The 24,190-nt window shown below is 44.1% G+C and overlaps 1 protein-coding gene across 1 annotated transcript in view; it reads left to right on the forward strand.

The window, feature by feature from the left end:
• Window positions 1-24,100, forward strand: part of JAKMIP3 (Janus kinase and microtubule interacting protein 3) — a 62,561-nt gene extending 38,461 nt beyond the window's left edge. Inside the window, exons 4-21 of the mRNA XM_026036225.1 lie at window positions 3,417-3,536; window positions 4,492-4,638; window positions 5,259-5,390; window positions 6,720-6,755; window positions 7,453-7,512; window positions 9,297-9,422; window positions 10,395-10,523; window positions 12,064-12,147; window positions 15,018-15,080; window positions 15,612-15,710; window positions 16,575-16,673; window positions 16,755-16,814; window positions 18,497-18,562; window positions 19,018-19,086; window positions 19,188-19,265; window positions 21,756-21,959; window positions 22,269-22,334; window positions 23,928-24,100. Coding sequence (XP_025892010.1) covers window positions 3,417-3,536; window positions 4,492-4,638; window positions 5,259-5,390; window positions 6,720-6,755; window positions 7,453-7,512; window positions 9,297-9,422; window positions 10,395-10,523; window positions 12,064-12,147; window positions 15,018-15,080; window positions 15,612-15,710; window positions 16,575-16,673; window positions 16,755-16,814; window positions 18,497-18,562; window positions 19,018-19,086; window positions 19,188-19,265; window positions 21,756-21,959; window positions 22,269-22,334; window positions 23,928-24,050 — 1,761 coding nt within the window. The 3' untranslated portion in view covers window positions 24,051-24,100. The remainder of the gene's footprint in view (window positions 1-3,416; window positions 3,537-4,491; window positions 4,639-5,258; window positions 5,391-6,719; window positions 6,756-7,452; window positions 7,513-9,296; window positions 9,423-10,394; window positions 10,524-12,063; window positions 12,148-15,017; window positions 15,081-15,611; window positions 15,711-16,574; window positions 16,674-16,754; window positions 16,815-18,496; window positions 18,563-19,017; window positions 19,087-19,187; window positions 19,266-21,755; window positions 21,960-22,268; window positions 22,335-23,927) is intronic.
• Window positions 24,101-24,190: the final 90 nt, after the last annotated feature.

The raw sequence follows: 24,190 nt of genomic DNA on the forward strand, positions 1-24,190 counted from the left end.
GTGCCCTGGCGTGGCGGGGAGGTGGCCGTGCCCTGGCGTGGCGAGGAGGTGGCCGTGCCCTGGCGTGGCGGGGAGGTAGCTCTGCCCTGGCGTGGCGAGGAGGTGGCTGTGCCCTGGCGTGACGAGGAGGTGGCTCTGCCCTGGCGTGGCGAGGAGGTGGCTCTGCCCTGGCGTGGGCGGGCGCCACACGCGGTGCGCCGCGACAGGCAGCGCGGGCACCGGCTGGACGACGCGACGGCCGTGGCAGCCGCCCAGCCCTGGCTGCCCGGGGAGCTGCATCTGCAGCCGTGAAGCCCTGTTGTCCCTGCACCGGGCACGGTTCCCTCACATTAACCAAGAGAGGAAATGACCTTCTAGCAGATCACTAGCTCACCTGCTCAAAAACACTGCCTTTGAAAATGAGGAGGAAGATAAGTTGTATTCCAACAACAGCTCTGTTTTGCTTTGCAAAGATATTAAGCCCTTTAAGATAAAATAATCTTTGTAAATTTTTTTTTTTTCTGATAGGCTCAGTTTAAAAATGTTAATTCAGTGTTTTTCTTTTCCTATTTACTTCCATACAGAGTCAGGTAGAATTTGTTTTCAAAACGTAATTTTATGTTGTTCCATTATCTTCCCTTCAAATTGAAAGCTGCTTTACTGGGCAGACAGAAAAGTTGCTTTATGGGTATCACAGCCGTGCAGCAGCGAGCGGCACAGGAGCTCCGGAGCCCAGCATGGGCTCTGCTGCACATGGACAGTGTCGCTAGCACCGGGTACAAGCGGGCTCCGGCTTCACAGGGGGACTGGGGAAAATGCAGAGGTTTTAGCCCAGGGAAACACTCCCGGAGCGCTCCCAAGCCCCCGGCGCCTCAGCCAGTGGCACAGACGGCAGCTGGGCCGACGGGAGCGGGCAGCGTCACAGAACCCAGGAATTCGGTAGTGCTGCTAGTGCGGAATCACGGCTTCCCTGCAAAAGGGCTTCCCCACATGCAAGGAATTTGGGGAAGAACCTAAGATTTCACATCCCTTCTGTATTTTGAAAATGTAAAAGATGTTCAGTTTTTAACTTTTTTTGTTTTGTTCAGTTTTTAACTTTTTTTGTTTTAAAATTAAAGAAATATTCAAGTTTGAAAAGGATGATGTCCAAGCGAAATGTTGAACAATAATTGAAATGCTAAACCACTCCAAAGTAGGATGGGAATATTAGTTTCTTATTTTGTTAATTCTGTTGCTCATTCAAAATAAGACAGAAGGTATTCTGAAATGTTATCAAAAATATCAGTTATTTGCTAGCCATTTTAATGAAAACTTCCTCTGAAAATGGAAATTTTATTCTGGATGGCCACCAAAATCGGTTGAAGACCTGACTGTAAGAATAGTAATATTCATGAATTGGTTCAGCCATTTGGCTCAGGTGTGTTTTGCTGTCTTATTTTCCAAGAATTGGGCTGGCTGCCGATGCTGAGGGGTGTCTGATCACGGTGGTGCCCAGCTCTGTTTGGGTCTGGGTGTTATGTTGTCTTCACGCTGCTGCTGCAGTGATGGTAACATGCCCTGTGTGTGATTGTATTTTGTTCTCCTTATAGATGGAGGAGATTAAATTTAAAGACAGAGCAGTCTACGTGCTGGAGAGAGAGTTAGGGGTTCAAGCCGGGCATGCTCAGAGACTGCAGCTCCAAAAGGAGGCTTTAGATGAACAACTTTCCCAGATCAAAGAGTCTGACCGGCATCTGAGCAGCCCCAAGCGGGAACTTCCTTATGCAAGTGGTGCAGGAGACGCAGGAGAGCACTCGGGAAGCCCCGTAAGCACCTTCGCGTGGTTTGGGGCGAGGCGCCCGCGGACGGGGCGGCCGGCGGCACCGACCCAACGCGCCGCAGTGCTGATGGGATGAGCGCGCTCGCAGCGAGAGCTTGCCGTGGCCACGCGCCGAGCCCTGCAGCCGCCTCGCAGCCCGCGCTCTGCCATTTGAAACCAAACCTCACTATGGGAGAGCTTTTGCCTTTTCTTTCTTTTTTTTTTTTTTTGTTTTGTTTTGTTTCTTTGGTTTTGGTAGCAGGGTAAAATTTTCTTTTCTTTTATCTTTTTTTTTCTGTTTTTTTTCCCCAACTTAGCATACTTCAGCCTGCCTTGATTTGACCATTTGACACAATTTTTGCCAACAAATGATGCAAATGCTTTTCTATCCAAGTAATGTATGTGTGCTAGTTTTCAGAGGTGTTTTGTAAGTTGATGTCAAGAGCAGTTTGTGAAAGGGAGTCGGCAAAGGTAGAGTAACCAACGCATGAGCACTCAGTCCCCCCTGCCTCCCAGAACACATCTGCTAGCTCACGGTTTGTGCTGCTAAATTCTCTTGCTTCCAGTAGACCAGAAAGTGAAACAACTGTTAGCCTCTTGCTGCTCTTTCTTTTATACAAAGCAACACCCAGAACATTAAATTTTAGTCACCCTTTCACGCTGGCTTTTTAGTGCAACTATGCCACATTTCTGCTTTTGTCTTAATTTGCTAATATTAAAAGTATTTCAGTTAACCAACCTCGTATGTCTGGGACATATGCAAATTTTCTTCATTGCTGATTCTCATCAAGATTTCTTTTGTAAAATTTTAAAATTTTCTTAGTTGAAGTATAAGTAATATGTATATATATAGAAACGCAAAACAATCTATTTTTTGTTTCGTTCAAAGCCTCTCCTGCACCTGTTGAATGAGGAATCCTACACTTTCCAAAAGCTCCACTAGACTTGGACTGTGGTTATTAATTTACCTGTTCTGATTTGTACTTAAGTGCTACCGAATATCAGAATAAGAACTAGAAAAGGATAAAAAGTCTGTCACATTTTTAAATACATATAACTTCTCTCTGATTCTGAAGAAAATGAACCTGACTATATTTCTATTTGCTTATAATTTGATTTAAATGCTTTCACTTAGTTGGCTTAAAGTGTGACCTCGTTTGCTTTATGTGTGACCCTTTAGAAATCAATGAGGGCCACAACTTTATGGAATAAGAGCTTATGCGAAGGTCTAATTGCATGGATTTTACCCATTTGTGCTTCAGTATTTTGAGTATCATTTTCTTACAACAAAGTCCTCAGAGTTGGTGACTTGTCTGAAACACTCAGTTCAACAGTGGCATCCGTTGGAAGCATTGCCTTGATTTTGGATATTTTCTTTTGTGATGCCCAGTTTCCCATGTTTGTATTTGCATATACATACTTCTGCATTTGCATACTTTGTTACATCCCCACTCCTGGCTTTCCCTTGGTCTCATCGCGCAGCTCTCAGGGATCAGTGGTACTAGGGCATAGATTCCATGCTTCCCTACGATCATTTCGGAGTTTTGGGATTCAGGCTAAGAAAAAGTTTGAATTTTAAAAGATGTTGATACTTTCCTTACCTTTGTGAACAGTTATTTGCAGTTGATCCTTGTTTTAGGAACAGCAGTTGGATGAAAAAGATGCCCGGCGGTTCCAACTTAAAATTGCAGAGCTGAGCGCAATCATCAGGAAACTGGAAGATCGGAACGCACTGCTGTCAGAGGAGAGGAATGAACTGGTAGGTGCTGCACACGCGCGCTCTGTTACTGCTTGTGGAAATGGCGGGGTGCAGGTATGTCTTGCCACTGCCAACCTTAACGTATTTTGTCCTGTATTATGCGGAAATTGTCACAGGACATTCACACAGTCCCGTGGATATGGGATTCAGGAGAATTCAGCAATCTGCTGATATCCATTCACAGGGTTTCGCTCAGCAGCTCTATCACTCAAGCAGCAGGAAGGACATTATCCAGTCTGTTTTTAGGAAAAACACATGTATCCAAAAGGCTGAAAGTTAGAGTTTTGTGAACGGAGGAAGCGCCTGAGGGAATTCAGTGGAACTAGACTGAACTGACCCTCCGTGTGTGTGACATGCAGGGTGGTCGAGAAGGAATGCTTTTGGAGAGTCTGCTAGCTAGTGCTGAGCACAGCACCTTTGCAGAACCGAGCAGATCAGCACATTGGAGAGCTCCAGCTAGCCTGCATTTGAGAGGCTTGCTGGACCGGTGGGACGGTGCCATGAGCTGGCATGACTTGTAGCAAGTATTAAATGACCAAACTGCTAGGGAGGGAGGGAGGAAGGGAGGGATGGATGGATGGATGCGCAGCTGCTCTTTTTGTTCTATGTTTAGCCGTGTTACACAGTCTACCTTATATTTGCTTATTCTTTTAAGATGAAATTGTCTGGAATTCATTTATTTATAGATTTTTTTTATCAGTAAATATATTCCCCGAGTGGTGTGTTTTTCCCATAGATGACTGTGTGTCTCACAAAGCAGGAAATTCAGGTGTCCAGAGCTCGGGCAGGCTGGCCATAAGGCTGGCCAGCAAGGAAGGCAAGAGCAGTGCCAACAAATACAAGACCTCTACTTTGCAATAGGAGAACATACTGCTAGTCTGCTAGCTAAAGAAATAGTAATGTCCTTGGTAAATAAGACAGCTCTGGAGGTATTATTTTTTTCTTAATGTTTCAGTTAAAACGTCTTAGAGAAGCTGAAAGTCAATATAAGCCCCTCTTGGACAAAAATAAACGTCTCAGCAGGAAGAATGAAGATTTGTCACATGCCTTACGTCGAATGGAAAATAAATTAAAATATGTAACACAAGAAAATATAGCAATGGTAAGTGCTTGGACTGTCCCTGTAAGTTCTGGGGTGATAATGTAATTGTTTATAGGTGCACTATGAGCACAAACCCCAAACAACACAACAAACCCCACAAATTTGTGACTCGCAGTCCTTACTTCAAACTGACTACTGGTAGTGGCAGGAGCTGCTGGTGAAGTGGTGATGAAATCACCTGTCAGTGGGAGGCGCCACGTTTTGGGCAGTGCTGCACTCCCCACCGCGCAGTTTCCGCACGGCTGCAGGTGCAAATCAATGAGAGCAATCCCGGGAGCGGCCGCGGGGAGCCGTACAACTCTCGGCAGAAGCGGGGTGCAGTTGCACGCTGATAGAAGGGAGGTGCACTTGGACACTGATGCCAGCCCCTGCCCTCGACGGCGGCGCGTGCCAGCTCTGCGACCTGTTGTGTGGTTCGAGGAGCAGGAGCACTGCCCTTCCCTGTAATCTCAGTTTATCGCTTAGCGGAGGAGAGAGACAGATCAATCAGTACAGCAATTCAACTAGACAAATCACCAATTCTAAAAGGGCAGGATCATATGCTGTCCTTTGGCAATGACTTTTCATCATTTCCTTTTTTTTTTTTTTTTTTTTTTTTTTAATCTTTGGGTTTCTTTCAGAGGCAAAGAGCTGGGCCAATAAGGAGACCAAGCTCTTTAAATGACCTTGACCACAGCCAAGAAGAAAGAGAAGTCGAATCCCTGAGACTACAAGTTATTGAACAGCAAAATGTCATTGATGAACTCTTCAAGGTAAGATGGGAGTTCCCATTGCACTTTTCTTAGCTCATACTTTTCTTAGGAGAGGTTGACTAAGGTCATAGCAAAAGGCAGGGAAACCTAAGCAAGGGTTTGGAAAACAGCCTGGTGCAGTTGGCATTAGTGCGATAGGGCACTCCTCTCTATACTTAATAGTAATTGACCTGAGCTATTTGGAAAAATATCTGTTCGATCTGCGTTGTGTTTGCATGGTAGAAGTGTTGTACTGATTATAATAGATACACTGACAGCTAGATCATGCTCCCACGGAAGGAAATGTCAAAGCTCTTTGAGTGTCAGATAAATCAGGCCTGAAGGTAAAAGCTGTGTAAAAAGGGGAAGTTTTGTAGTGCTGTGGGGTGTTTTGCTTCTTTGATTTTGCTTTTTAAGATGCTCAGACTTTTAATAGAAAAAAAGTCTTTACTATTTTCCTCCTTCTCATTATTAGTAAGGTCAGGCCTAGATTTTGTTAGGAAACCACAGAATCCCAAGTGGCTTTCAAGGGCATCACCTGCCATGAGGACTCCTGAGCCCTGGACCATGGTGGCTTCAGCACAGAGCCACGTCCTGCGGGTAGCTGTGCCACCATGGGCAGAGCCTGGCGCCCACCCGCACGTGTGGGTGCGTCCCTGCCCCGTAGAGCTGCAAACCCTCCGGGCATTGCTGCCAGCTCCCGAACCGAACTGGATCTCTAAAATGTGCCTTGTCCTTTACACTCTGCTCAGCTGTAGGAAGGTGTCAGTGGGAACAGGAAAAATGTTCATCCCGGGAATACGTTGTCTCCATGATGATGCCCATCGAAGGTGCAGCACGGATTGCAGCACTGCCCTGCGTTCCCATATCTGCTCTTGCCCCCATGGGCTGTTGGCCATTGTGCCTGAAGCTTCAAGGAATGTTTTAATTTCTAAAGTCCGCAAACCCCATGCTTTAATGAGACAAGCTATTAGCTCCTGCCGCTGAGTTCTTGCTAAATAGAGTGCCAATCAGGTGACACTTCTTCACTAGGTCACTTCTGTTCACGCATCTTCTGTCACCCTCAACGAGGTGCTGCTAGCAGTATGTGTAGAGCTCTAGATATGAAGCACTTATTGGTTTGTTTCTTCATATAAGAAATGAAGAACATACATGAAAACCGCCAAACAATTAGCTTTTAGTGGCCAGACAGTCATATATCAGGTGGGGGAGGGCAAGAAAAAAAAGAAAAAAAAGGAAGAATGAAATCTGTATCTGAAATGATCGTGTTTTTTAAGACTACTTCAAGAAAATACTTTTAAAATATATATATTTGCACTTATAGACATTATCTTATTCCTTTTTTGTTAGACCCTGGAAACTGCTGGCTTTGTAAAGAGCGTCATAGTAAGTAAAGTATAAATTTAATTTCATATTCATCTTTAAAGCAGTGTTCATGGAGATCATGTAGATTGTAATAATGTTTATTGTTGCTTTCCTCTGTATTCAGAGAGCAGGTTAACGCTATGCAGATTTCTGTGAGAGGCCCTGTCAGCAGCAGTTAGATGTGTCTGACTGGATTTTTATGAGAGACCACCATGGGCACAGCCAGCAAGTGGGAGCAAGGAGCCCACGGTCTCCGAGGAGCAGGGGCTGCTTTTGGGGAACGTTGCGGCCATGCTAGAAATGTCTTCCTGTCTTCCCTTCTCTATCCCATACTTCTGAATCAGTGCCCTGCCCATCTTGTGAAGGGTCTTCTCTCTGCTCTTGTTGGTGAAGCATTTCCCAAGGTTAAGCCACCTTCTTGTGTACTGATAAAACGTGTGTTGTTTCTTTAGTGCTTAACTTGTCAGTGTGTTGCACTAATTACAGTCAGCTTTCTTTTGTCATCCTGATTTTCGTGTGGATCCCTGGGCAGTTGGCACTAGCCTGTTACAGGCTGAGATGTGCTTTGAGTGCGATCAGATTTGAGTGATGGAAGCAGATAGTTGGGCCAGCACTGACACTGGGGTTTTTTGATTATCTAGTGACTGCTAATCTGAACACAATGAATTTAAGTTATAGATACCCTAAAACAGCTAACATATCTAACTGATTCTTTCAGGAACGTGATAAGCTGTTAAGATTTAGGAAACAAAGGAGAAAAATGACAAGAATCCCCAAGGTAAAGCGAAATGCTCATTCAGATGAGCACAGTGTCTTGCCGAGCGAGCGGGTGGGTGGGTGAGCTCCTCCGAACCAAGCGAATGGGAAGCATCTACGCCCCAGCTTCGAGAGGCAGGAATGCTCGGGCTCCTCCCAGGGAACAGGGAGCCAATTCAGAGTCCATAGAGTGCACAGAACTAGAAATGACTTGAAGCTTTGGGCCATTGCTCTTTAAAGCTGGGTCGAGTTGTTCAAGGACATTCGTCCTATTAAATGTAATAGAGTGTACATTTAAAGTACATTCTGATACTTTAAATAGAGGGCTCAGCTTAGGGCAGTGGTGCAGCCAAGTCGCTGCCCCTCAACCATTTCCTCTGATGTGAGGCTTGGCACCAAGATATCTGTGAACGATATCTAATGCCCCTGCAATGGACAGAGAGATGGTTCCACGGGGCCTTTTTAGCACCTGCATGTCGTGCCTTTGCTGCAAACGCTTTCAGCTCCTCTGGGAAGTGCAATAGCCTCTTGCTTAAGGGAAGGCAGATTTTTTTTGAATTACCACATTGCTAAACCATCTTGTAATGGTACTGCTTGAAAAACATATAGGCTGTAAATAATTCATGTAGAAACTGTTGATTACACTCAGCAGCTACAGAGCAGTTAGAGCTCAGAGAAAAAGAAAATGTTAGTTAATGAATAATTGACAGAATGATAATATAAACATTAACATAGCAACAGCACTGTAAGGCGTAATGTAATGGAGAGGAGAGTAAGCTGGGTTCTGCTTATCAAGAATTAAATTGAAATCTATAAATAATGAATTATAGTTGGTGTGAAGTCAAATCCCTAATTCTTATTGTGTAGCAAAGGAGCACCAGAGAAATACTGAGTGGCCAGCGCTGTGTTCATGCACATGCGTGGAAACCAGGCTGCTGCATCAGAGTTAGTGCTTACTCCTCTGAAAATGACCCACCACCATTTAAAACAAAAATTCAAAATATAGAAATGTTTTGTAAATGCCCATTTTAAAAAAAATATTTTTAAAAAATATGCTCATAATGTCTTCTTTGACTTTCAAACATTTAAAAATAAACATTTCCTTATTGCCATTAACATTCTTTTGTATAGAAAGTAGCTTTGAGTGCAAAAAATGAATTTCTTTAAATAATAATATTATCACTGTAGTAAGTAATATCAACAAATTTTCAAATAGAACATTTCTTCAAAATCTAACTTTTCCAGTGAAAAATGTGATAATAACATAAAGGACATTATGGTAATGGGAATAGAATAAGGGAAAGTCATTTTAATGAAGAATTTCCTTCTCTCTCTAAGACAGGGGGAAGACGGGGAGAAGTGGGGAATAAAAACAGTAGAAAATGGATGATCTCCCTTAATTAAAGAAATAGGAAGGAAAATGCATAAATCAAAAACAACAAGAGCTTTGACCTGGTTTGGCACCACACTAGCTCATAGCGAATGCAAAAATGCAGCCATTTAAGTAGTTATAACAGAGCACCAGCATTGGTGGGAAAAAAACTTCACAACATAAATGGTGAGAACCGATTGTGTTTTTCTAAAAGCAGCACAGTGGAAAACAGCTGATGATTTGGACTACAGTGAATTCAGTTTTGCGCGGGAGTGTGTGCATATAATCACGTCCTGGACAGGCGGAGGTCAGGAGAGTTTCCAGGGTTTCCAGATCACTATTTCCCTCTGCAATGTGCAGACCAGTTCACGTGAATATGCTGTAGCTGCTTTGCATGCTTGAGCTGCTCTCACACGGTGTCGTTTGATCGCAAGCCCGTGGTGGAGACGTTCTATGGCTACGACGAAGAAGCTTCCTTGGAGTCTGATGGTTCTTCCATCTCGTATCACACTGACCGAACAGACCAGACCCCTTGCACCCCTGATGATGACTTGGAAGAGGTATTCACTGAACATACTGATAATATTTAAGTAATTCTCTGTGTGTTTAAGCTCTGAATTATTAATAATATTTCTGATTTATTATATCATTCCTCTGGCACCTCTGATTGGAAAAATAAAAATGAGTATTAAATTTAGTAATGGGAATGTTGGTTAATGTTCTACGCCTCAAGTCTTTAGCTGTGATTTCTGATCTGCCATTTCATCTGTTTCATGGATTGTAATTAGATTTGTTAAAAAGGAATTCTAAAGAATTCCTTTATCTATCATGAAGATACATGAGTTGATACTACATGTGCTGCACAACGTGAAATGGGAATTTATTTTTATATGTATAAATTTATTTATTTTTCATTACTGTATTGAAATCCCTTTTTTTTCCCCCCGTTCAGATAGCATGAAGTTCATGTGTGCATCCAGCAGTGTCATTTCCTTTTATATTGAATGAAATATTCCAGTCAACATCACATGGAAGCATTGATTTTGGATATTGGGAGGAGAGTAAAGAGATGAAGGGTCCTTTGCATGTTGATGTCACCATTCCTACAAGTATTAACTCTAGATTAGTGTTTTGATAATTTAGCAGGATGATTTGGCTTGGCCTTTTTCACAGATTGGAAAATTTTCTTGTTTCAACAAATTAGCTTTTTCCCCCTTGAATGTGATGACTGTGCAGTAGTAGAGGGGTTCTCAGCAGTTATTACCAGATGGGAGTTTTGTGTCTTCCTGAGGGAAAAAAAACTTTCCCTTTTTTATTTTGCATTTCAGTGAGGTAGGTGCCTGACAAGAAAGAATTGATGTCAGAGCACTTGAGAAAGATCTGTATTGGGCCTGGGGAATTGTATTTTAAGAGTAATGTTAATTTTTGCACTTTTTATATAAAACAGAGACTATTAATTCTTGTGGCTTCTTTACTTTCACTGCAGGAAAAAAACAGCTGATACAATCAATATTTGCTTTTAACATTTCTAGGGAATGGCCAAGGAAGAAACAGAGCTGAGATTTCGGCAGCTGACAATGGAATACCAGGCTTTGCAGCGAGCGTATGCGCTATTGCAAGAACAGGTTGGAGGAACATTGGATGCAGAACGAGAAGTTAAGGTCTAAATGGCTTATATTACATGAAAATAAAGAATTGTAATTGTATATACTTTTTTTAATTTTACTTGCTCAGGTTGTTTACACATTCTTTAAAACTGCAATTCTTGCCAGTGTGCTCTGCTATCTCTAGAATTAGCTCTGTGTCCTGTCTCCTGAAGGACCTTTTATAAGAAACTCTTAAACCATACTCTCTCTATATATATAAAAATCCAATATGTCTAGCCTTAGCTTATATAAAGCATGGCATTTAATCCTTCAGGATTCTGTGAGTTTACATGATTCCTTCTAAAATGTTTAGAAAGTTTATAGTTTAAAGAGATCCATTTTCTTAATCTGATTACAGAGTCCTGTGTGCCTCAGAGCTCATGTAACTTCAGCCATATATGGTGGCAATTTATTACCTAGAATAAAACATTGCATTTATTACAAATAAGTTGTGTGTATTATAGGGAGTCAGGAGGTCTCAGTGTAGCATTTAACTGCTTGGGGCAAAGAAAGTGATGCTAAATATAATAAATTAAGGGGAAAGTTCTGTTTTGAGCAAACAGACAGAAGTCTAAGAGGAGAAGAGAATCTGGGTCTGATTTGGCTCTACAACTATTTTGTAGATAAGCTGACCAGGAATGCTAAGTGTGGAGGTAGATAAAGATGGCAAGGTGAGGAGATGCTCACATGATCCAGCCTGGGCCACCTGACAGCTTCCTTTATTTCACTTTATAGTCAATAAGGAGAAATAAATCTGCTTGGAGACCCAGTTTGAAATGGCTCCTCGCACGGAGAGGTTCAGAATGTGCCTCCCCATCGGCTGCAGCTGCCGCACGCCCCAAGGAGCAGTGTCACATCCACGATAGGAGTATACTAGGGAGAACTAATAAGAAAAAACTGTTTCTTCCCGAGACTTTTTAGTTAATCAGCAATGTCTATATGCCAGGTAAAGTCATCTGTGCTCACCAGACTCACTGTGCTCGGAAGACACTTTATCAAAGCTGAAGCTGAAGACAAAGAATTTTCATTGCTACTTAGCTGAGATTTTTGAGCTGTTATGAAAGAAACAGAAGACTTGGAGACATTTTTGTTGTTTGTTGCAGCCTTCAAATTTCTCTGTTCTCCAGAAGTCTTTTGTACAGAAAGTTTATAGATCATCCTAACATAGCTGGGGTGCCACTATGAGTAAAGAAAGTGTTCCATAAAACCATATTTAGTAGATAGAATACTTAATAATAATTACAGTTATTGTCCAGAAAACAAGGAAAAGCTGCTAAAGGAAGACTCTTATATTCAACTACAAGAAGCAGTTCATCTTTTGCTATCCTAATATCTACTAAATAGGATGCTGCTCATTTAAATCTTAAAATTACACCATTTATACACTTCTTTTTGTGACTGACTGATACTGTGCTTAGTTGCAAATTAACTCTCCCAAAAGTCTTTAAAAATCATTTGCTTTAAGTATTGGATACGCATAAAATATTGTCTGCATTTCTGTATTAGCCTTTGGAGTTTAGAAAAAGTTGATGTATTTTTTTCTCCTCTCCTACAGACACGTGAGCAGCTCCAAGCAGAAATACAGAGATCTCAGGCTCAGATAGAAGACCTCGAGAAGGCACTTGCGGAGCAGGGACAGGTACTGCATGCTGGCAGCCTGCTGTTCCTTTCCCCAGTCTTGTGCTGAAAATGGCCATAGTGTGGGGATTTGTTTCTAAAAAATGTACCCTTAGAATCATAGAATCATAGAATGCCGAAGGTTGGAAGGGACCTCAGAGGTCACCTAGTCCAACCCCCCTGCTCACGCAGGGTCACCCAGAGCACGTGGCACAGGGCTGCATCCAAGCGGGTTTTAAAGATCTCCAAAGAAGGAGACTCCACAACCTCTCTGGGCAGCCTGTTCCAGTGCTCCGTCACCCTCACAGTGAAGAAATGCTTCCTTAAGTTCCTGTGGAACTTCCGATGCTTCAGTTTGAAGCCATTTCCTCTAGTCCTATCCCTGCTCACCACTGAAAAGAGGCCGCCCCCCTCCTCCTCACTGCCTCCCTTGAGGTATTTATACACGCTGATCAGGTCCCCCCTCAGCCTCCTCTTCTCCAGGCTGAACAGACCCAGCTCTCTCAGCCTCTGCTCATAGGGCAGATGTTCCAGGCCCCTGATCATCCTCATAGCCCTGCGCTGGACTCTCTCCAGCAGCTCCACATCCCTCTTGTACTGGGGAGCCCAGAACTGGACGCAGTACTCCAGATGTGGCCTCACCAGGGCTGAGTAGAGGGGGATGATCACTTCCCTCGACCTGCTGGAGACGCTCTTCTTAATGCACCCCAGGATAACATTGAAGATCATAGTGGTAGTTAAGTGTTTATACATGTGCAGAATGATTTTGAGGCTAGCTTTAGATAGCTGTTTCATTGCCAATTGCAAAACACACCTACAAAAGCAGTATTTGTATATGGGAAAGCTGCTGTTTATACTGGAGATTGGTGAACTACCCTTGCAGAACGACAAAACCACAGGATAGCTTAGGATAGCAGGGTTCTCTGGAGATCAGCTAGGTCCAGTTTAATCAGGCTCCTCTGGAGCAGGTCGCTCAGGGACATGTCTAGTCGTGACTTGAATACCTCCAGGGATGGCAACTGCATAACCTCTCTAGGCAGCCTGCTCAGTGATCACTCAGCCTCACAATAAATAAGTATTTTCTTATGTTAAGATGGAATTTCACGTGCTTCAGTTTCTGCCTCTTGTCTCTTTTCCTGTCCCTGGGCACCACTGAGAAGAGTCTGGCCCCATCTTCTTTGCTTTCCCCCTTTAGATATTTGTCCATAGTGGTGAGATCCTCCTGAGCCTTCTCTTCTCCAGGCTGAATGGTCCCAGCTCTCTCAGCATCTCTTTGTATGAGAGATGCTGTAGTCCCTTACTCAGCCTTGAGGCCCTTCACTGGGCTTGATCCCTGTCCATCCTGTCCTAGGAGCCCAGCACAGAACTGCACGTGTGCCACTGAGTTTCCCTGCACAACCGGAGAGGAACTGAGCTTGCAGACACGTTCCCCATCACTGCTTCAAGTAGGTGCAGAGCAGAGGTTCTCCCACATCCCTTAGTCTCCGCCTGGAGCTCTCACTTGGGCTAAGGAATCGACACATTCTGCTTGAGTGAAAAGTGACTGAAGTCTTTAGTAGAGAAGCCCGAGAGGAGAAGGAGGCATGATGGACATGTGCTGCATATTGATCAACGAGGTTGCGAGCACACATCTATTTTTAGAACTGTATGATTTTGTTTTAAAATATACAGCGAAGTGAGCACATAACTGAGCACATAAGCTCAGCTTGCTTTCCTGCACTTAACAAATCCACGGCCTCTGCTCAAATAATCAATTAATGTATCTGCGTCTCCTAATTGCCAATAGCTTGAATTGCCCTCTGCTCTCTTGCTGTGTCCCTCCCGAACACGCAGTCAGTGTTCACCCCAGCAGATCTGATGTGCGGATGTGCTTGGGGCTTGCTTTGAGAAGGCAGTATGGAATTACTGTGCTGAGTGATTTTAACTTAGTCATTGGCTGCAGGAGATCTGGTTTTGTGCCACCACCGTGTTTCAAGTCGAGCTCAGTAGTTTCTCTGCTTGCTGAACCTTGAGATTGGATTGTGCCCAGCGGGTCCCAGCACCAGGCACGTGCCCGTGCAGCTCGGAGGTTGCTGCTCACCGCCTCTCCCAGCCAGCACTGCGTTCCTGGCTTGCTGCCTGCCATTTGCATTCCCTTTGACAGCAGGTCAAAATATTTGCCAGTCGCATATGTTTCCATGTAGCTGCTATTATAAAACTCCGCGTTGCAATGTTGCCCAAACACAAGTTTCTTCCTGGGAGGTTTCCTTAGTGGTGCACCGAGCTGGCTGGCTCAGGGTCCTCCAGCAGCTCCGTGGCTCTCCCAGTGTGGGAGGTGCTGCAGCTTCGCACACTGCAAATATTCCTTCTCCAAGGTGAAAATTCAAGAAATATTGCCAGCCTGCTTCTAGCTCTTCCAGTCTAAAGAATGAAACATAATTTTTAAAAATTATTTTAATATAATGCTAAATCATTTATCATTAGCTCTCCAGCTTAGCCTCTTATTGCTGATAATCTTCCTGATAAACTTCCAGCTGTTTTGGGTCGATTTTAGTATCCAGCACGATAAGTAATTCATTTTAAAACAAGGTTTATAATGTTATTTTTTTCAGTATAATTGAAATTCAGTAGTACCTGGGTTCAGTAACTGAATAGCTAGAAACATCGCTGTTAAGGGATGTTCTTTTTGAGCTGAAAGATTTTTAATCATCAGAGTGCTTATATTGCACCTATGTACTGCAAACTTCATTCAGATTGTAGAGTCAAGCTTTCATTTGATAGGATATAGTGAAATTACAGTTTCTTATGCAATGCTACTCTGTCTTCTCTGTGCAAATGATCACATGAAACATTTGCTCTGTGCTTATGTTATGTATTGCCAGCTTTAACTATAATATTGATTTGTTTTTCAAGGACATGAAGTGGATTGAGGAGAAGCAAGCATTGTACAGAAGAAATCAAGAACTTGTAGAGAAGGTGCTCAGTGTTTCTGTCTGTATTACTGAAACAGTGTTTGTAGTTTAAGGCATTTAGCAAGGTGTATATTTGAAGTGTTAACCTATTTCACACAGCCCTGTTGCAAGCAATTCGCCTGGGATAAGTAGCTCTTTGTAAATCACCAGAGCTGCTGAGGCGCCCACTGCATCACGGGGAGAAAGGGCTCTGAGGGGCAGGTCGCCAGCTCCCCACGTGCCCGCGGCCCCAAGCTGGGCTGCATCTGAGGTAATACCTTGCTCAGGAAGCCAGTCTCAAATAGCATGGAAAGCTGGCTCGAGACAGCATGCAGGACGAGCAGCCCTGGCCAGAGCCTGGCCTGCCTGCGTGCCTGGGGCACAGAGCTGCTGTGGGACGGGGACCCAGGCCAAGCACAGAGTCCAGCGGCGCTTCAGGAGCCTGCGAGGGGCAGGGTGTCCCCTGCTGCGGGCTGAGTCTCTGCCCAGCGGCCACCTGGCTCGTCGCCAGTGGAACTGTGAAAAAGGTGCTAACCCATACTGCTTCGTTTTGCAGATAAAACAAATGGAAGCAGAGGAAGCTCGATTAAAGCATGATGTTCAGGATGCCAAAGATCAGAATGAGCTCCTGGAGTTCAGAATATTAGAGCTTGAAGTAAGCAAATGCTAACAACTCCTGTGCTTTTTACCTGCTCTGTGAATCTATTACCAGAAGGCAACAAGGATATTGGAATTCCTCAAGGTTTATTCCAAAGATCAGTGTTTCACTGAACCTTGCCAAAGTGTTTGGTACAAAGCGAAGGCAAAATAGAAAAAGCAGGGATCCATACGGGCATCCTGACAGGCTCTTATAGTGCTTTACTACATAAGCAGTTTTCAGATGCAGAAGATTGCTTCAGGATACAGATGCACTTTTGCTCTATTCAATCTGTTCTACGGAGCATATCAAAAATAACCATCAGCTTTTCATTTTCTTTGCCAAAATCTTACTAAACCTGCAGAGAAGGAATCATGTGGCCTAGACTGCTCTGTTTACTCCACTAAGGCTTCCGTTTTCTGTACTGTTAATTACATAAACAGAATCTGAAAGCCCTTGGAAACTCCATTTTCCATGTATTTTAGAGAGAAACTAACAAGACAGCCACTTGCCCAGGGAATATAAATGCTGACAGGTGTAAGTACATCGTGTCCGTGCAGGCGCATGTGGTAAATGGCTCAGCAGCCGTGGCTGGTGCCGGGGAGGCTGGTGCCTCTCTTTGGGTGCCCACTGCGCGCGGGAGGCCGTCCCTGCCGGACTGAGCCCCGTGCAGCAGCCGTGGGCCAGGAACACGGCCCGTGCCACGCCGGGCACACGGACACGGCCCCCTGTGCTCCCCGCACGCAACAACCAACCTGGGGACGTTTCCTTCACATTGGTGCAGAGCTGACAGTTCTCGGATAGTGTGTATCTGGTTCATCACAAAGTTGAAATATGCAAAGCACAGTGGTGAGTAACCACACACTGTTATTTTGATTTCAGGAGAGAGAAAGGAGATCTCCTGCTATCAACTTCCATCACATTCCTTTTAAGGAGGGGAAAAGCCCCCTGCAAGTGTACTGCGAGGCTGAAGGCGTTACAGTAAGGGATCTCATTTCCTATTTCTTTTTGCCAAAAAAAATTAAGCTATCTGTTCAAACTCCTGGTTTTCTCTCTTCTTAGGATATAGAAGTAGCAGAGCTGATGAAAAAATTGGACATTTTAGGGGATAACGCCGTAAGTGTATGTTCCTTTAATAAATTGTGCATGCTTTGATAAATTCTTGTCTGTATGCCAGCGTGGCACAGCACTCTTGGCTTTCCGTTGCACAACCTGTCTTCGCTGTGAGCAAAGGATGGGCTACAAGCTAAGTGTTTTGCAGCTTTTTAAGGTTTTTGTTGATAGATGTGTCAGATGTGTCAGAATACCTTAATGTTATAAAAATACTTTTAAACTGTTAATAGTATGAGAAAAAAAAAACACTTTTTTTTTTCCTAGCCACTGCTCCTATAGATCTGCTTATTTGCCTGCTCTGCGTTTGCTTTGCTTCTGAATTTCATCAGCTGTGCATTTTAATTTTGACTATCACTGTGAATCTTAGATAATAATGAGGGCATTAAACAGAAGGAGTTACAACAAAGCAATGAAAGGAAAAACAATTAATAATTGTTTTCCCTCTACCATTTTGAAATTACATAAATACATGCATTAAGTATGTAAAATCCTATGTTTATGCATATGTACATCCATATATTCTGCACTTTGTGCACAAGGTCTCTTGTGCTCTGCTCCACAGCGTCAGGCCAGGAGCTCACAGGGGGTTTGAACTAAAGTGCAATGATTACTGCAGCGGTTAATAATATTCACACTGACGTAAATAAAAGTAATTCTGAAATCCTTTGCCAGTGAAGCCTCCACTTCCTTTATTGAATTCCCCCCAGTATTTGTTGAGTACTCCCCAATAGAGTAATTCTTGCAAAAAGGAGGACAGCACATGAACAAAAAAAAAATTGTGTCATAATGGATGTCCAAATACTCTTGTCCAAAAGGCAGAACTTCATTAAAAACAGCTGTTGTAATCCTTGTGTGCCAGCATCAGGCTTTAAGACCTTGGCTCGCTACAGTGTCGTCTTCATGTCTTTCAAGTGGGACTTTGGTCTGGGATGAGAGGCCTTGCAATCTGTAACTGTTCCATGGCCCAACAGAGCTGCCTGGGAGGTAACACAGTTTGTAGCAGAGACCCATAGTGTTGGCACCCTTGATAAAAGCAAGGTGGTGCAGCAGCCAAAGCGGCCCCTTTGGAGCCCGCTTGACAAAGCGAGTGGCATAGAGAAAACCCACCACGTGGGTTCCCAGGGCATTGCCAGGGCATTGCCAGTCAACTGGTAACTCTCTTTTAGTCCCTGGTTCTCAAATGTTATTTTAATAATTGAAGACTGTCAGCAATAGCCAACCAATTCATGATTTCCATATTTTAATTAAAAAACAAAAACAAAAACCTCTCATTTTAGTGAATTTTCCAAAATCATGCTTTTTGGCATTGCAGGATAAGGATTGTGTGTAAAAAAACCACAGAAATCGTATGGTTGCATGTCTTTACTGAGTAGCACCCAGCCAAGCCTGATCTTGTTTTGTACTTGTGGGTTCCTTCCCTGCTGGAGGAAGAGAAGATCCAGTGTCAACACTGTTTTCTTTTGTAGATATCGAAGTTTTAAAATAATTAGTTATGTGTTGATCACAATTCAATGTTAACAGTTACAGATGGTTTTACAACAGCTTTGCATCAACATACTAATTTTATTTACTTTGATTTGTTGTTCCTCAAGCATCTTTAATTCATATTTATTTAATGCAATAGAGCCCAAGTAGTGGACTGATAATGAGACGCTGGGATTTGTTTTAATTGTATTCTGCTTTTGGTGCAGAATCTGACCAACGAAGAGCAAGTAGTTGTCATACAGGCAAGGACAGTTCTCACATTGGCTGAAAAGGTAAGAACAATTGCATCACCTATACATTTACTTATGCTATAAAAGCATATGGCTTTGTCAGGGTAGTCTATTTGAAAAAGCCTGTAATAGAAATAGTTTCTGCACAGAATGCCACGATTCCTTGTGTGGAATTTGACTTGCACTAGTTTTTCTCAAAGTGAACATCTCATTCAGGCTGACATTGTTTATTTTAAAATGTTGTTTACCTAGCAAATTTTTAAAACATTAGTATGGGTAGGTTTTGAAATAATGCTTATGAATTGGTGTACACATTTTTGTAATACATTTTTTTCTCTTTTGTTTATTGCATTAAAATGACTAGCTGAGATATGTAATGGCATCTCCTAGCGTGGTAGGGAAGGCTGAGCACGGGTTTGGCTGCTCCGAGACGTTTGGCTTAGGCAGTCGGTGTCCCCCCAGTGTGTTCATCTGGCACTGTCTGTTTTCATCTGCAGTGGCTGCAGCAGATCGAACTGACTGAGTCTGCACTGCAACAGAAGATGCTGGATCTTGAGAACGAAAAGGTACTGAGCAATGGCAGGAAGGCAGAGGGATGGCAGGCAACAAAAAGAACAGCTATTTTCCTGCCATGGTCACTGCCCTAACTTCATCTCTGTGTCTGTAGGAGCTGTTCAGCAAGCAAAAGGGTTACCTGGATGATGAGCTTGACTTCAGGAAACAGTCCTTGGATCAAGCTCACAAGGTGAGAAAAATCAGTATGAGGGGGCTCGACACTCCTTAGGCTATAATGGACTTTGCAGCCCTGCTCAGTTGCTGAGCTGTGGGCATCGATTTGTTTTAAAGGAATTCCCTCCTCTTATTACAACCAACAGATTACCACCACCTGTAACTGTAGGATTTGTATAATTTTCACATTTTTCTATAAAAAATATTTGGCTAGCACAGTGGCTACTAGTGCAATTGCTTTAACAACAGTGAATCTCCCTATTCCTTTTTTTTCTCCTTAAAAAGTCAGTATAATTAGAGAGGTATAACAATCATATAGCCAAGGCTAGGAGCCCAACAGTAACATGTTCAAATAATGTCATTGTGTAAGGGCAGTTAAGTTCAGCGAGAATGCTGGCATTATTTGAAAGGTGAATGCAGAATCTTCTTTTAAACGTATGCCTGGGAGGGGCAGACCATTCACTGTAGTTCCATCTCTCACCGCTGCAGAGACAACACAGTTACTGTCTTTCAAGAAGCAGCACTATCTGTAAGTCCTGATGCCCTGTTTTATTATTCTCACAAATTCAGCACTCTTTCCCTGAGCTTGCTAAGCCTGTTAGTTATAAAACCAGCAACCTCAGATGCAGAAAAATGTTGATACTAATTTTGAATTCAGCCAAATTATCATAAAAGTCATCTGTGGCCTTTGCATTCAGTCTGTCTAGAGGCTCAGGCATAATACTGCAATACCTCTGCAGTCACAGAGAGCTCCGAGACACGTTACCATCCTTGGAAGGGACATGCTTGAGGAAATCCTGCTTGACTAACCTGATCACCTTCTACGAAGGAATATCTAGCTGGATAGATGAGGGCAGAGCGGTAGATGTGGTCTATCTGGATTTGAGCAAGGCTTTTGACACTGTCCCTCACAGCATCCTCCTGGGCAAGCTCCAAAGGTGTGGGATAGATGAGTGGACGGGGAGGTGGATTAGGAATTGGCTCGATGGCAGGGTGCAGAGAGTGGTTGTCAATGGTGCGGAGTCCAGCTGGAGGCCTGTACTTAGTGGTGTCCCCCAGGGGTCAGTTCTCGGTCCGGTCTTGCTCAACTTATTCATGAACGACCTGGATGAAGGGCTGGAGTGCTCCCTCAGCAAGTTTGCCGACGATACCAAACTGGGTGGAGTAGCTGATAGCCCTGAGGGCTGTGCTGCCATCCAGAGGGACCTGGACAGACTGGAGGACTGGGCGGCGAGAAACCTCATGAGGTTCAACAGGGGCAAGTGCAGGGTCCTGCACTTGGGGAGGAATAACCCTGGACACCAGTACAGATTAGGGGTGGACCTGCTGGAGAGCAGCCCCGCAGAGAGGGACCTGGGTGTCATGGTGGACGACAAGTTGACCATGAGGCAGCAGTGTGCCCTGGTGGCCAAGAAGGCCAACGGGATCCTGGGGTGCATTAAGAAGAGCGTCTCCAGCAGGTCGAGGGAAGTGATCATCCCCCTCTACTCAGCCCTGGTGAGGCCACATCTGGAGTACTGCGTCCAGTTCTGGGCTCCCCAGTACAAGAGGGATGTGGAGCTGCTGGAGAGAGTCCAGCGCAGGGCTAYGAGGATGATCAGGGGCCCGGAACATCTGCCATATGAGCAAAGGCTGAGAGAGCTGGGTCTGTTCAGCCTGGAGAAGAGGAGGCTGAGGGGGGACCTGATCAGCGTGTATAAATACCTCAAGGGAGGCAGTGAGGAGGAGGGGGGCGGCCTCTTTTCAGTGGTGGGCAGGGATAGGACTAGAGGAAATGGCTTCAAACTGAAGCATCGGAAGTTCCACAGGAACTTAAGGAAGCATTTCTTCACTGTGAGGGTGACAAAGCACTGGAACAGGCTGCCCAGAGAGGTTGTGGAGTCTCCTTCTTTGGAGATCTTTAAAACCCGCTTGGATGCAGCCCTGTGCCACGTGCTCTGGGTGACCCTGCGTGAGCAGGGGGGTTGGACTCGATGACCTCTGAGGTCCCTTCCAACCTTCGGCATTCTATGATTCTATGATTCTATGATTCTATGATTCTATGATTCTATGCAAAGGTTGCATCACTCCCTGTTTCATCTCTCACTCAGTATCAAGCTGGAGGATATATCTACCCTCCAACTAGGTGGATGTGAGATTTTCTAATGCAGTGAAGTAAAAAATAAGGCTTCTTCTTATTAAGGCTTCTTTTATTATATACACCGGGTGCAGCCTGGGAATGCAAGAACATTGCGAAGCTGACAGATTTTCTTTCCTGGAGATGAGGCCTCTCAAATCTTAGAAGTCTCCCAGAGGAACTGCTGGGAACAGCTTCGTAGAAGGCTCTTTAACCTAGCTGGTTCAAGACACTGGCAGTTGCAGGGGTTCAGCACACACCTCCTCTATCACTGTCTATCCCTCTATCCCTCAAGTCCCACTGTTTGGGGCGATATCTTCAGTTCCCCACAAAATCCTCAACTGACCAGTGAAGAGATTGAGCTGACAGCCTCATGTTGTTTTTGATTAGCAAATTCTGGAATTAGAAGCCATGCTCTATGATGCCCTGCAGCAAGAAGCTGGAGCCAAAATTTCCGAACTTCTTTCAGAAGAGGAGAAAGACAAGCTGAAGAGCGCGGTAGAGCAGTGGAAGCGGCAGGTGATGAGTGAGCTCCGCGAGCGGGACGCCCAGATTCTGCGTGAAAGGATGGAGCTCGTTCAGCACGCGCAGCAGGTACGCGCTGGCGCCGACGGCCTCCGCGGGCGAGCACCGTGAGCTCCAGCATGTTCGCCATGGAGAATGGGCTGCTTGGGTGGTTTGGGGCTGCCTCGAATTAGCCCCCAAAACAGGGCATTTTGGTTTTCTTGGGTTTGTCATACAGACTGTGTCAATGCTCCACTTAGGGAGGACTCAGCCTAAAACACCATTTTGTCTAGAAACACAGTACATGCATTATTTTCAGAGATAGAAATTGTACCTTTTGTTACTTCTGTGGTACATCTATGCTTAATTAATAAAAAATCTTTATTTTAAATCTGACAGAGAATTAAAGAGCTAGAAGAAAGAATTGAAGGGCAAAAAAGACAAATAAAAGAATTAGAGGAAAAGGTAAGGTGATGCAACTGAAGCAATTGTGTATGACCATATATTCATTTCATCCTTGCTAAGAGAAGAGTGTTTCAAAACACATTGTTGTGAATACTTTTTTCCTATAATTTTTGCTCATGCTAACATTGCTTATGGTAACATTTTTGTGCATTACAATTGTTGTACATATCACGTGAATTTTCCTCAATTATGCTGTGTCCAACTAAGCAATGTCCAGAGCTCTTGTCTGAACTACATGCAGTGTTGATGCTCCCATTTGTGCCCTTCTAGGCAGCATGGGCACTGTTGCTTCCCCCCACCGAGATTTCAACACTCTTTGGTGAAAACAGCCAGCAGAGAGACAAGCAAAAAGTAACTCACGAAAAGTGGCCTTTCCAGATCTTCATTCCCAGCTTATGTTTGTTGGTGCAATGAGCTTGAGGGAAACATTTCACATTCACATTAGTTCATTTGAGAAAGAGTGGTGTAAAGCTTAAGCCAGGCTTTCCTTTTGCCATCCCTCACTAAGATCCTGAGCACAGACCTTGATGTGAAGTTTGTGGAAGCAGATGAGGGCTTGGGGGTGTCCAGCCCCCTCAGGAAGCAGGTGGCAGGCTCAGCGATGTGGGCACGCACACTGTATGGGCAAGGATTTCCAGTCGCTTTTCCTCTCCTGTCTCGAGAGGGTTTGGGTTGAACGTTCTCCCCAAACTAAACTCAACTGTCAGCAGCACTTTTCTTTTTGAACTATTGAAAGCATTCAGCTAACTTCTTTTCCTCCCAGTTTTTCCTGAGCTACTCAGGGGCCTTAGGCTGGTGTGATGGTTCAGGAGATGTGGTCCTCACCACAGGACAGATGCTGGGGGTGCGATGGGGATTGGGACATAGTCTAGCGCCCTGTAGAAGTTACTTGTCCTCCGCGCTTCTCTCAGTTTTGTTGTGCTCTGTCTGTAACCATGGCCTATATCTCACTAAACACTGTAAAATCTTACTCTCTTTCTTTTCTTCCATTTTTTCCTCTCCTCCCTTCCCTTTTCAGTTTTTATTTTTATTTTTATTTTTCTCTTTAGCTTTCATTCTCTGGTCATAGTTCAGCAGGCTCCATGCAAAAGGTAAGCACTTGGGAGCTCTCCAGTGTCTGCTCCGTGGCGAGCAGAGCATCGCTGCTGCTGCCCGGGATCTGTGGAGTCACCTGGCATCCCAGATCTCCCCAGAATGGAAACCCATGAGGCTTTTGGAAGACCTTGGGTTTGGACACTAGCAGCACCACCACGTGACAGTTACAACTATGTACTTTCTGCGTCTTCTGAAAATTGGAGACGCAACATCTCCTTGACATTGGGGGGAACCTTGTTTTTTTCTGTTTGTTTGGTGGCAAGTTGAGTAACAGCAGATAAAAATCTGGCAGCTCCAGAGAGGGCAGGTTAGGGCATCGCTACCATCTTGTGGGAGTCACTGAGAGGAAGAATTCCCATTTGTATATGAAGACACAAATGCTTTCATATGAATTGTATAATTCAAATATATATAAATAGCCCTTACAGAAATGTAATGTTATTTTTAACTGTGTATACTTTTCTTTGATCCATGTTTTTATATATTTCCTTGTTTCAGCCTTCTGAGGAAGCTAGAAATGCTCATACTGTTATTAACAGGAAGACAGCGTTGGTTACCAAGCTCGAAAAAAAGACATTACAATTTCAGAAAGCCCCAATATATCTTGTATTTTGCCACTGAAGATGGCAGAGCTGTTAGATCTTTACAGCCCCGTGAGAGTGAAGATAAATTAAGATGTCTGGAAGTGTCTTAGCACGTGGAATCCGCGCGACAGAAATCCCTGACTCTGCATTTCTGACTAACCTGATGAGGAGAAAGCC

The sequence above is a fragment of the Nothoprocta perdicaria genome, unplaced genomic scaffold (genome assembly GCF_003342845.1).
Source record: "Nothoprocta perdicaria isolate Ctin4 unplaced genomic scaffold, notPer1 scaffold_172, whole genome shotgun sequence".
Classification (NCBI taxonomy): Eukaryota; Metazoa; Chordata; class Aves; order Tinamiformes; family Tinamidae; genus Nothoprocta; species Nothoprocta perdicaria.